Consider the following 11,640-nt stretch of genomic DNA (forward strand, 5'->3'; position numbering starts at 1 on the left):
ATTCTGATTGGGGAGAGAGTTCCTTAAACTCTCAGGGTTCTGGAGAACTTTGGAGATATACCATAGCCAGCATCAAGCTAGCTTCATGCTGTCATTTACTAAGGGACCCCCTAAAATAACACAAATCAATGATCAATGAGACCCAGAGCCAGAAGGGCTCATAAACCAGAAAAAATAAATTCTCATGGATGTAACAAGCTTCCCCAGTGCTGGAAACTCCCAGCAGCGTTCTATAATTTCAATGGTCAGAAAGAAACTGCTTTTCAAATAAATTTTACAAAATCATGTTCTAGTTTGAGAAAGAACCCTGAGAAACACATTGAGCAAGAAAGATTTGGTAAAGAGGGTGGGCCGATGAGGACTATGGTTAAACCGGAGGAAGTGAAGTCTGGCCTCTATAGAAAAGCCCTAGGACTCTGCTCTTGTCTCTTAGGTGTTTTAAAAAGCCCCTTTAAGGCAAACCAGCGGCCTAAAGCAATGTGCTTACATTTTGGAAGTGTCATTATTACATTTCTGCAGCATGGAGTATACATGCATTTCTCCCCCCAAAAATATATTTTATTGAGTTTTTACAGAGACGAAGAGAAAGGGGTAGAGAGTTAGAAACATCGAGAGAAACATTTATTAGCTGCCTCTTGCACATCCCCTATGTGCCCGCAACCAAGGTACATGCCCTTGGCCAGAATCGAACCTGGGACCTTTCAGTCCCCAGACGGACACTCTATCCACCGAGTCAAACCAGATTCGGCTTTTTTTTTTTTTTTTTTTTTTTTTTTAATTCTTAGAGGTGATGTTCCTATATGTCCCAAGATAATTAGTTATTAATCATCCAATGACACTGAAAAAAATCAAACTGCTCAGTTAGCTGAGTATTCTAAGAAAACAGATGTTGTTATAGTCAGTGTTCCCCTCTATGAGGAAAATTTCTACTAACATATAAATATGATTTAGGATTAAAAAATTTTAATTTTCTATGGGCAATAAATACTAAAAAAGACATTTGCCTATATAATTGTATAACATGCATATAAAATCACTAATTAAGATTACTGTTGACTTCTCATTGGAGTTAGATTTTCAATTGTTTCTCAATTAATTGAGGGATTTCAGCCAAGTGGTCTATCCATTCTCAACTTCTCCAGAGTAACTTGTGAGAAATGTTTTAGGCTAGAATTTGCTTATTTCCCATAGGTTAATCTTACACATTATTAAATATTCAACTTTCTAAGGTTTAGTAACATGAAATTGGTCCCAAGAATGTGCATTTTGTCTGGCTGGTAGTTTGGTGGTTGAGTGAGTGTCAATCTATGAACCAAGAGGTTGATGGTTCAATTCCCAGTCAGGCACATGCCCCAGTTGTAGGCTCAATCCCTAGTAGGGGCATGCAGGAGGCAGCTGATCAATGATTTTCTTCATTGATATTTCTCTCTCTCCCTCTCCCTTCCTCTCTAAAATCTCTCTCTCTCTCTCTCTCTCTCTCTCTCTCTCTCTCTCTCTCTCTCTCTCTCTCTCTCTCTCTTGCATTTCTAACAAGTTTCCAATGATGCTAATGTTACTGGTCTGGGAACCACACTGTCTTGAACTCTCAGCTCCAGGTAAAAACCCAGTTGGATTCTTTTTTTTTTTTTACTTTTCATCTCACATGTCCCCCTGCCCCCTTCCCAGTAACCCCCCAATTTGATTCTGAATCCAGTTTATGGGTTGTTGTTTTTGAAAGCAGAAGACTCATTTATGGTATAAAATAGTTTATCATTGTTTTACCTGAAATACTTTCTCTTCCCTTGTGCTTTAATAGGAATTTCTTTCATCACTTTTAAATTAGTCCTTGTGTTACATTCATTTGAGTATATGTCTTATCTCCTTTATGAAGCCAGCTTTTTGAAGGATTGTGTTCACTTTTGAATCCTCATTGTACTTTACATCTTGTGGATATCAAATAATTGTTTGGTCAATTAAGTTTAGTTATGTGCATCTGGTTTGAATCTGTTTTGTATTTGGTTTTCTACATCTAATAATTATAACTAGTACTAAATTAAGTATGCAATTCACATATTTTTAATTGCACATACCAACTGCACTCCCAAAAATTCTGATTGGGGAGAGAGTTCCTTAAACTTGATTGACTTTGAGGGTGTGGGGAACGAATAGTTTTCTTAAACTTAACTAGGCCAAAGTTTGCAAATCTAAATAAATCTTCTTAGTTATTGTTATCTATACTTTTTAACCCTATCATTCTACTGTGAAATTTCCATATATAGAAACAGGACACTTTAAAATTGCATAACAGTACAGCATTTATAAAGATTGACATACCCAAAAGTGTTATGTTCGAAAGCCAATATTAAAGTCATGGCTAAATTTTGATATTACTTGCAGAGGTTGATTTATAGCAACTTACCTTTGCTCCTCTTTAATACTTTCCCCCCTCTTTAATACTTTTAACTATTTAAGAACAAATTATATTTTAAACACTAGATTTCTAAAATCAGATATTAGAATGCCAGGAATATCCATACTGCTGTTGCATTTTTAGAAGCTATAATAAAGTGTATTTGGCTCTGGCTGGGTAGCTCAGTTGGTTAGAGCATTGTCATGATATGCCAAAAATGTGGGTTTCATCCCCCATCAGGGCACATACAAGAATCAACCAATGAATGCATAATAAGTGGAACAACAAATTGATGTTTCTCTCTCTCCCTTCCTCTCACTAAAATCAATACTTAACATTTTTTAAAAATGTATTTGAATTTTTCATTTACAGATTTTATATTTGAAGCATTTCAATATGGAAGAGACCATAAAGACCATCCAAGTCCAAATGTCCTCAGTCAAGTCTCTTATTTCCCCTACGTTCATACTCACCTTTGGTTTAAAGAAACCAAACCAAGCTGGGGTCCAACTTCCCTAAGTATGCTCAAACTTTCCCTTCAACTTCTACCCAACAGCTGTTTCAACTCCTTTAAGAACAGCCTATCTAAACAGGACACTCCAGTGTCTGTTATTCCTCATGGTCATGCTATTCCCCCATGATCTGTTTCCCTTTTCACTATTTCTACATTTCTCTGCTACAGAAGCAAGGGGGCAGTGGTAGCCCCCAGCTTCCACCTACTAGCTGCTGGACAAGCCTGAATTATTGATGGAGGAAGTGCTTTTCTCCTTAGAAAACTTAGCAACTTTCTATTCCATACCCAGGCTTGGCACAAAACTTATTACCACAGTGACTTCTTAGTAGTTGTCTCAGGTACTATGAAGAGATGACATGGACTTTATCAAAGATCAAATAGGAGAAGAAAGCTTTCAGAAGTCACCACCAAATACAATGTTCACAAATCCACAGTAAACATAGCCATGCACATACTATAAATAAAGCATGACTTGAATCTATAAATAGAAATTTAATTAACTCACATGTAAAATTTAGGCCAAGGAATATAAACTTCTACAAAAAATGGCAGATTTTAAATACCTAGAATTTAGAATCCTGTCAAGTTCTACACAATAGGAAGGAAAATCAAAGTGGCATAAATACATCAAGAAGGAAGAGACTCATAACACAAAATGAGTTTCCATGGTAGAGATGAACATGGACATACAGAAGACACGTGACAACCACAAGTAAAGAGACATAGAATGGGATAAAAAAAAACTACACAAAATACAAGAATAAATTTCTCAAAGACAGAAATAAGAGAAATAAGCTTTCATGGTACCTCATGTAGAGTTTCAGGAAATTGCCACCAAAAACTTTTCACATTGGGACACATTTTCCCAACTATAAGTATAAATGAGCATTTATTGTAGTTTTGACACTGGCCTATGAATTGGATGAAACAGGACCAGATGCTTTCCATCGACACAAAATCATTAGAGAGCACCCGTATGACTCAAAAATTTAGCTTTATATTTAAAAATCAGGTAACACCTATATATTGCCTTAGACTTTGGAAAATTTAGTATTTTTTTGATATCAGAAGTTTAATAATGAAAAAAAAAGAAATTTGATAATGAAAAAATTAGTTTTGGTGTAAAACAAACGTTTGTTTTATAATAGGCACTTTGAATGTCCATGATGATGAAACAACTTTTGAAAAGTGAAAGTTGCTATTTTCCATATATCAAATTAGAAACTAGACTGTTTTCCCTAAATTGAATTTGACATTAGATAGACAACCAAAATATATAATATAGTTTATTAGATATTGTGCAGAAACTACTGCAGTTCACATGCATGGATTTAATTATGAAGTGTCAACTACCCCATTGTGGATTATGCTTCAGCATAATCACTGAAGTTGAACCGGAAGGAAAGAACATAAAGACTATAAAGAGAAATCATCAAAATGTCAGCATGAAAATGTATAGTATATCAATCATCATGTGCAAATCTTCAACTGGTAGTTAAGTTATAATAGTAAAAAAACCTTGTAACTACCAGAAAAAGTTGTGATGGTCCATAAATGTTTGATTACATATTTGTTGAATGCTATCACTTACTTGCTATAGTAAGGAATATCATGTAAGTTATATTACAATATCCATAAATTAATTTGAAAAATTGCACATTCTTTAAAAACAATCAAGGGAGGAGTAAATAGGTACAAAGATCTTGATGCAAAAAAAGTGTTCAGTTTGAACAGCACCAGGGAAAAATGTACTGTTTACATAAAGGGTGGAGCAAAAGTAGGTTTACAGTTGTTCATATGGAAAATAATACAATAATTAATAAATAACAATACAAGAATAAACTGTTACACATATTCACAACTATAAACCTGCTTCCCCCCCCCTCTGTATATTGAATGAATTACCCACTAATCAACCATGTTACCATTATAGTGGCTCAGTAATAAAACATGCCCTGGTGGTGTATTAATCTAAATATATATCTCCTTACTAACATACATCTTTCTATCTAGATTTTTTTCCTCTAGGTTATCAAACTGTTGACATATACTCATTTCAAAGCTGCACTTGCTGCCATAAACTTTTGAAGTTCCCCTCCAGCATGCAAACCAGAGGAAGGTAATGATATACAACAGAACATTAATGAGCATTAATATTTGTTTTGCATGCTCCTCAGTTTGGGATGTTAGAAAATCTTAATTACATTTACTGTAAAACACAGCAGACCATTTCCCAGGAAGATATTGTCAATTAACTTCAACCGACGAGGCACATGCTCTGCAACTTCAGAGCTCCAAACAGCCTACTAGGTGCTTGCACACATTGGAAGTCAGAGCTCTGGCCCTAATAACATTCTGTGAAACTCTCACAGATAAACCAAAATAATGGGAAACACAAAGCTGCTGCCTTTAACTGATTACTTAAAGACCCACAGTATTAGAATAGAAACATGGTGCAAACTTAGTGAAAAACTGCCTTTTCTATTAATATTGTTTCAAATATATTTCTGCAGTAAACATGCACATCATTAAGATTAATTGGTACATCTTGTTTGACTTATGAGAAAAATTTTATAACAATATATACAATATAGCTATCACATTTGAACTCTAACCCAAACTAGAAAAGACTAACATAATAGTGAATAATACACTGGCATTTTCTTTAACACAATTTGCTTTCATTCATTACCAGAACTACTAAAAATTAGCAGTCAGCCAAAGGTAAATTTGCACAATTTTCTCTTGAGAAAAGCAGAAAATGATAGAGTATAAAAACAACTCAAGAAACACAAATTACCTAAATTACTGATAACTAAATTTCTCCATGTTTCTAAGTTCTTGGTAAAAATGGTTCATTTATCAACTGAGTGTTAAATTTAAAATAATATCACACCAATCTAGAATTTTCTAAAATATGACACCTTACACTACTATACTTGCATACTATTAAGACAGTTGCTTAGAAAGAATAAAATGTCTATTGACATTAAAGGCCATTGTTAACATATTTTCTTCAACTAGTTTTTACAACCTAATTGAATTGGGTTTTGGGTTCCAAGTAAAGCCTTGAATACAGTTGGTAGATTAAACTGTCTTTTTTGATACTGGTAAAACTACAATTATAATATAAAATGAATTTTAGTTTATATTTATTTATTTATTTTTAATTTTAGTTTATATTTAATAGCACTTTGTTTTTGAACTTCTTTTAATTTGAATTTCATTAATTTTTCTGCTAAGTGTGCTTAAATCCATCATTTATGCATATTATTTCCTACATATTGATTTAAAAATCATTTTAAAGTCCTAAATGGTACTCTGGTTGCAGTTTTATGAAACAAATAAAGCATGCAATAGCAGTTTAAATTTTAACAGCTTATATAGTCTAATACATTTCTGCACAAAGTTGGTATTGCTGAGCATTTATTAGCTTATTTTTCAGTATAAACATGAAATACTTTCCTACACTTGGACAAAAATGTCACATTATTGTGGCTTTCTGATTGCCTCTTGGATAATGGCATAAACTTTTTTTCCTTAAAGTAATTGGAATAGATTTGCAGTGGCACAATAAAGAGCAGTCTTCCAGCTATACGAAGTTTAGTCTAGAGACTGTACTTTAATCATATATATATTTTTTAATTTGCAGGTTCAAGTAAATGAAATATATAAAAAGTTATGTCATCAAATGACTTTATTCTGCTTTTAATTACTGTACTTTTAGATATATTTAATATATTTTATCTAGTTTAACAATCATAAAATTTATAGTAATAAGGAAATATCTTCAACACCTCACTTAGATACTACATTTTATAGATAATATGTAAGTTTTCTCTTAATAACCACAAAGTTAAATAGATAAGGAAGCTATCTTCATCACTTCATCTGTTTGGATACTAAATGTTCATACTGTGTTTCCCCAAAAATAAGACATCCTCCGAAAATAAGACCTAGCGCATGGAAAGATAAGACATCCCCTGAAAATAAGACCTAGCACAACTTTGGGAGAAAAAATTAATATAAGACACTGTCTTATTTTTGGGGAAACAGGGTAGCTGGCAAGAATAGCTAGTAGACTCATTCAAAATTGCCAGTTCCCCCCTCTACCAAGGGCATTCTCTTTCTCAGGAAAGGATCACTTCAACTTTTCTGAGTCAAAAGCCCTTGGTCTCTTCATACTGCCAAAAAACCTCTTCTGGCTCTAAGGTTGATCCCACACTATGCCTCAGACTTGAGTTTCTCTAACTCTTCATAGAAATGATTCTCAAGAATCTTGATTTAGATCAAGATTACACGTTTACATGTATGTTAATGTTACTCTAACGTCTTTCTTATTCCTTGCTAGAAAAACTGCCACAATTTAGCTAACCCAAATTGCCTTTCCCTGGTAAAGCACCCTGAAGACTCAGTCTAATTTGTCATTAAGTAGTTTCAAAATTTCTAATGAGAGTGACTGGTTCTAAGGCATATTTCCACAATGATTCTATTATTCATTTGCTACCTTGTCCCAAGTTAATGGAGTGAAAATGCCATTTCTTATGAGTATAACAGTAATCCTTATCTTAATGATGTTGATATTTGTGCTTGACTTACTAGAGTAAGTCTCAAGTACAACCCTCACAGCTTTTAAGAACTTACCCTTCACTTTGACCTTAAACAAAAGGCAACTTTTGTTTGTAAACTGGGAAATCATATCAACTTACATAGTACACTTCTATCACCACGAAAAGATGATTGAATTCCACTGAAATTTGGCATTAATGATGCCAGTTTAGCATATTAACAAAATTTAAAAGGTTCTGTTCTTTGCTAATTCTAAATCAGAAGGTTAAGATTTCAGTTTCAGGTTTAAAACCTCAAATATTAGAAAGCATCAAGGAACCAGCAGAGCTGAGAGTTTGCAAAACGCACTTGTAAACTTGAAAATTTCACATTTTAGAATCAGGAGAAAAACCTGGATATGAGTATTCCTGGCCCCTCCCTGAGGAAAATCTTAGTCTACTTCAATGGTTAATAAAATCCCAAGATACAAAATGGAACTGTACTTCCAGGTCCAGCCAGAAACAAGGCTAATATTTGTACAGCAAAATAATTAAGACGAAAAACAAGACAACGTTGTATACCGTGATGGGGCCGAAATGCGAAACTGATGCCTCTTTCCCAGGCAGAGAGCAACCTGAACAAGGGCCCCCAGCTTCTCTATTAACTCTCCAAAAATCTCACCTGTGAGCAGATCCTTGAGTCGCTAGGACCTTTCCAGACACCAGCATAGCTGGCTGCCAGGAAGAAGCGAAGCTGGCGTAAGACCTGTTTCTAGAGTACCAACAAAAGGAAAGCCACAGGGAATTGTCCAGGTAAGAAGTCCTAAGGCTGCACAAGTTAGTCACGCGGGGTGGGCCTGGAAAATCTTGCCCTATCTTCTTTATCACAAAACAGACCCTGCCCTCCGTCCTCCATCCATGCACCCAATAAACACACTTCCCCAGAATCTTCCAAACCAAAGAAGCCTGGGACGCGAGCAGCCTCCAGGAACCTCCAAATTCCTGGTGAAACCTGACCTCTCGGTGAAGCCTCCCGGAAGAAGGAAGAAGAAAAGATCAAATGAGACCGGCTCAGCGGGGTCTTCCCCAGGGTGGCCCCCGGAGTTAACGTATTTATTTCCACGTTGCAACTGCTGATTGCTTTACATAGACATTTCATGCTGTAGCTCTGCATAGAGCTGAGGACAAAAGTAACATTTTCATTAATGTAATTATTATCATTATTCTTTAACAAAGCTATTAAATAACCTGTACAAAGCCGGGCCAGAACCTAAAAAACCAAACAAAAAAACCCCAACCCAGCACTATTTCAACTCTCCCAAGGTTCCTCCCGCTTCAATTCAGCAACGTTTCCTATACCCAGGTCCGCTCAGGGCAAGTCCCCCCAAACGGTAGGTCTCCCAGACGGTGCTGGGAATGGTTTGAGCTCCAAACCTCCCTTTGGGGTGCACAGAGCCCTCCGCCCCGCCTCCCCTGCTTCTCCTGGGCGCAGGGGTCCCTGTCCGCCTGCCGGGCCAGGGAAGCAGGGAGGGGCAGTGCCTGTGTTGGGACTCCCCTCGGCCAGCTGCCCACAGGCCCCAGGACCTCCCCTTCACTTTTCCTAGAGGTGCTGGGGAGCGCGAGGCGGCGGAAAGGCCTCGCCTGCCCCCGGCTGCGCTCACAGGTCCCGCGGGTCCTCCCGCTTGACGCCGGCCTCCGCCGCCCGGAGCTTCTTGTTCTGGTGCGTCTTCACGTGCTTGGCGAGGTGGTCGCTGCGCATGAAGCGCTTGCCGCACTCGGGGCAGGCGAAGCGCTTCTCGCCCGTGTGGGTCCGCAGGTGCCGCTGCAGCTCGTCAGAGCGCGTGAAGCTCTTGCCGCAGAAGAGCCAGTTGCACACGAAGGGCCGCTCGCCCGTGTGCCAGCGCAGGTGCGCCTTCAGGTGCGACGTCTTGCCGTACACCTTGCCGCAGCCGGGCACGTGGCACACGTGCTGCTTCTTCCTGCCGGGCTCGGGCTCCGGCGCGCCGCCCGCCGCCTGGCAGTTGGGGCAGCGGCAGCGGCGGCACCTCCTGGCCGCGGCCGCCAGGGGGGCCTTGGCCTGCAGCAGCGCGGCGATCTGGCTCTGGTACTGCGCGAAGTCCGACGGGCCCAGCACCAGGCCCCGCTGGAGGGCGGCGGCGGCGGCCGCGGCGGCCGCGGCGGCGGGGAAGCGGGGCGCGTGGGGCCCGCCGGCACAGGCTCCGGACAGGCCGCCCCCCGGGACCCCGGCGGCGCCCGGCCCGGCGCCCGCCTGCGGGATGCTCCACCAGGGGAGGTCGTCGGGGGCCGTGTTGGGGGACAGCTGCCGGCACGTGGGCGGCGGCGGCGGCGGCGGGGGCAGCAGGTTGGAGTAGCCGGGCGGCAGCGCGGCCTGGGCGGCGTAGGGGGGCACGTAGGCGGGCGCGCAGCTGGCGGGCAGCGCCGCCATGCTGGAGGGCAGCATCTTGACGGGTGAGAACTCGTAAGGGTACGAGGGGTCGGCCGGCGGGGTGAGCGGCAGCTCGTGCGCCGCAGCCGCCCCGAAGGACGACGGCTGCAGGTGCGCCTTCTGCGGCGGCGTCAGCCCCAGGCTGGGGTGCGGGGGCGGCAGCGCGCCCGGCGAGTGCGCCGGCATGTCGGAGGCCCACGGGTGGAAGAGCCGGGAGGGCGAGCCCAGCGCCGGGTCGTAGGGCACCTGCAGGAAGTCCGGGGCCGGCGCGGCGCCCGGCGGCTGGCCAAGGCGGCTACAGGTGGCGGCGAGCAGCGCCAGGGGGGAGTGCGTGCCCAGGTCCGGGGAGGCGCTGGGGGTGCGGTCCTGCATGGGCGGCGGCGGCCGCCGGGGAGGGCGGAGAACAGACACAAAAAGGTTAACGCTCGGAGCGCGGGCTCCGGGCCGGCCCGCCACCCCTTCGCCCGCGGTTATCCGGCCGCCCCTCCCCCGCCCCCCGCGCGCACCCACCGGGCCCGGGAAACTTTGGGTGCTGCTCTACCTGCACGCGGGGCACACGGGGGCTCCTGTGAGATCACTGTGCTTGGCCACCCAGGCTCAGAGGAGCCAGGCGCGGAATGGGAGGGGAGAGGGATCCGACCCCCCGACTCCCGGTGCCGCGGTCAGAAGGGGCCTGGAGACACCCACAGCCGGACTGCCCCCCTGACTCCCTCCCTCTCATCTTTTAAGCTGTTTCCACGCGACTCCCGGGCTCCGCCCCCGCCCCCGCCCCTGGCTGAAATCAGCCGGGGGTAGGGGTGGGGGGGACGGGCCACCTGGGTCAGCGAGGGCCTTGTTCTCAGGCAAAGGCACCCCGGGACCACCCCGGGGCCCGCGCGTCCCACCCCCTACAAAGGCCACCCTCCTGGCACCAAGCTTTGGTGCTAAGTTGGCGTGGGCACCCCGCTAAGTCTGACTCCAGCGACAGCCGCGGAGCACGGCTCCTTTTGAGACTCGGGGTACGAAGAGCACCTAGAGACATCGAGACCCGATCCTTCCTTCCCACCTTGCCCCCGGCCCCCTCCGAGCCCCGCCCTGACCTGGAGGAAGGCCTGCAGCGAGTCGCTCCGGAGGACGGCCACCGCGGCCATGGCTACCGCTGGCCGGCGGCGGGCTGCGGAGCGGGGCGCAGCGGAGGCATGGAGACCCCGAGGCCGGCCGGCAGCGCCCCTGGCCCTGGCCCCTCGCCGGCGCCGCCCCACGCACCGGGCCCTCGCTGCCCGCGCCCCCGGCCGCACCCCGCGCGCTCGCCCGGCGCGGAGTCTGAGCGCTTCAGGATCACCTCCAAGAATTTGATAAGGACTTTGCCGGGCCGCCAGCCAGTCAGAGGGAAGATTTATGGCTTTGAAGTTCGCCGCCACCCAATCATCAAAGAATAGCGGCTCTTTCAGAAGCGAAAGCAAATCCTTTGAATCCACAAAGCTCCTATGGTGTGTTTGTTGGTCTGGATAAAAGAACTGATTATTAGTGGGGGGATGGGGAGGGAGGAGATAAAGGCGGGACAATTAATGAAGTAATCACTATGTGGGAAATGTATATACACAAATAATTGGATTTTCCTGATCAAAGGGGGCCTTGCCGCCCGGAGACCCGCGCTTGGTGGCTGGATTCTCTCTATCCTCTCTTCCCCCACACTCCCTTGCAATTAAAGATTTGCACCGTGGCAGCGCCCAAAGTGGCAAAGTGTCTTTGTTATCTCCGGAGA

General features: G+C 43.6%; 1 protein-coding gene across 1 annotated transcript; it reads right to left on the reverse strand.

Annotated features, from left to right (window-relative positions):
• Positions 1 to 8,651: 8,651 nt before the first annotated feature.
• SP5 (Sp5 transcription factor) lies at positions 8,652 to 11,190 on the reverse strand. Its single transcript, XM_036421987.2, has 2 exons — positions 10,976 to 11,190; positions 8,652 to 10,262 (listed from the first exon to the last, which is right to left on the reverse strand). Exons 1-2 carry the CDS (start codon positions 11,024 to 11,026, stop codon positions 9,108 to 9,110), a joined length of 1,206 nt encoding a protein of 401 aa, XP_036277880.1. The 5' UTR covers positions 11,027 to 11,190; the 3' UTR covers positions 8,652 to 9,107.
• Between the last annotated feature and the right edge of the window lie 450 nt (positions 11,191 to 11,640).

This window comes from Pipistrellus kuhlii, unplaced genomic scaffold (assembly GCF_014108245.1).
Source record: "Pipistrellus kuhlii isolate mPipKuh1 unplaced genomic scaffold, mPipKuh1.p scaffold_m20_p_7, whole genome shotgun sequence".
NCBI classification, from domain to species: domain Eukaryota; kingdom Metazoa; phylum Chordata; class Mammalia; order Chiroptera; family Vespertilionidae; genus Pipistrellus; species Pipistrellus kuhlii.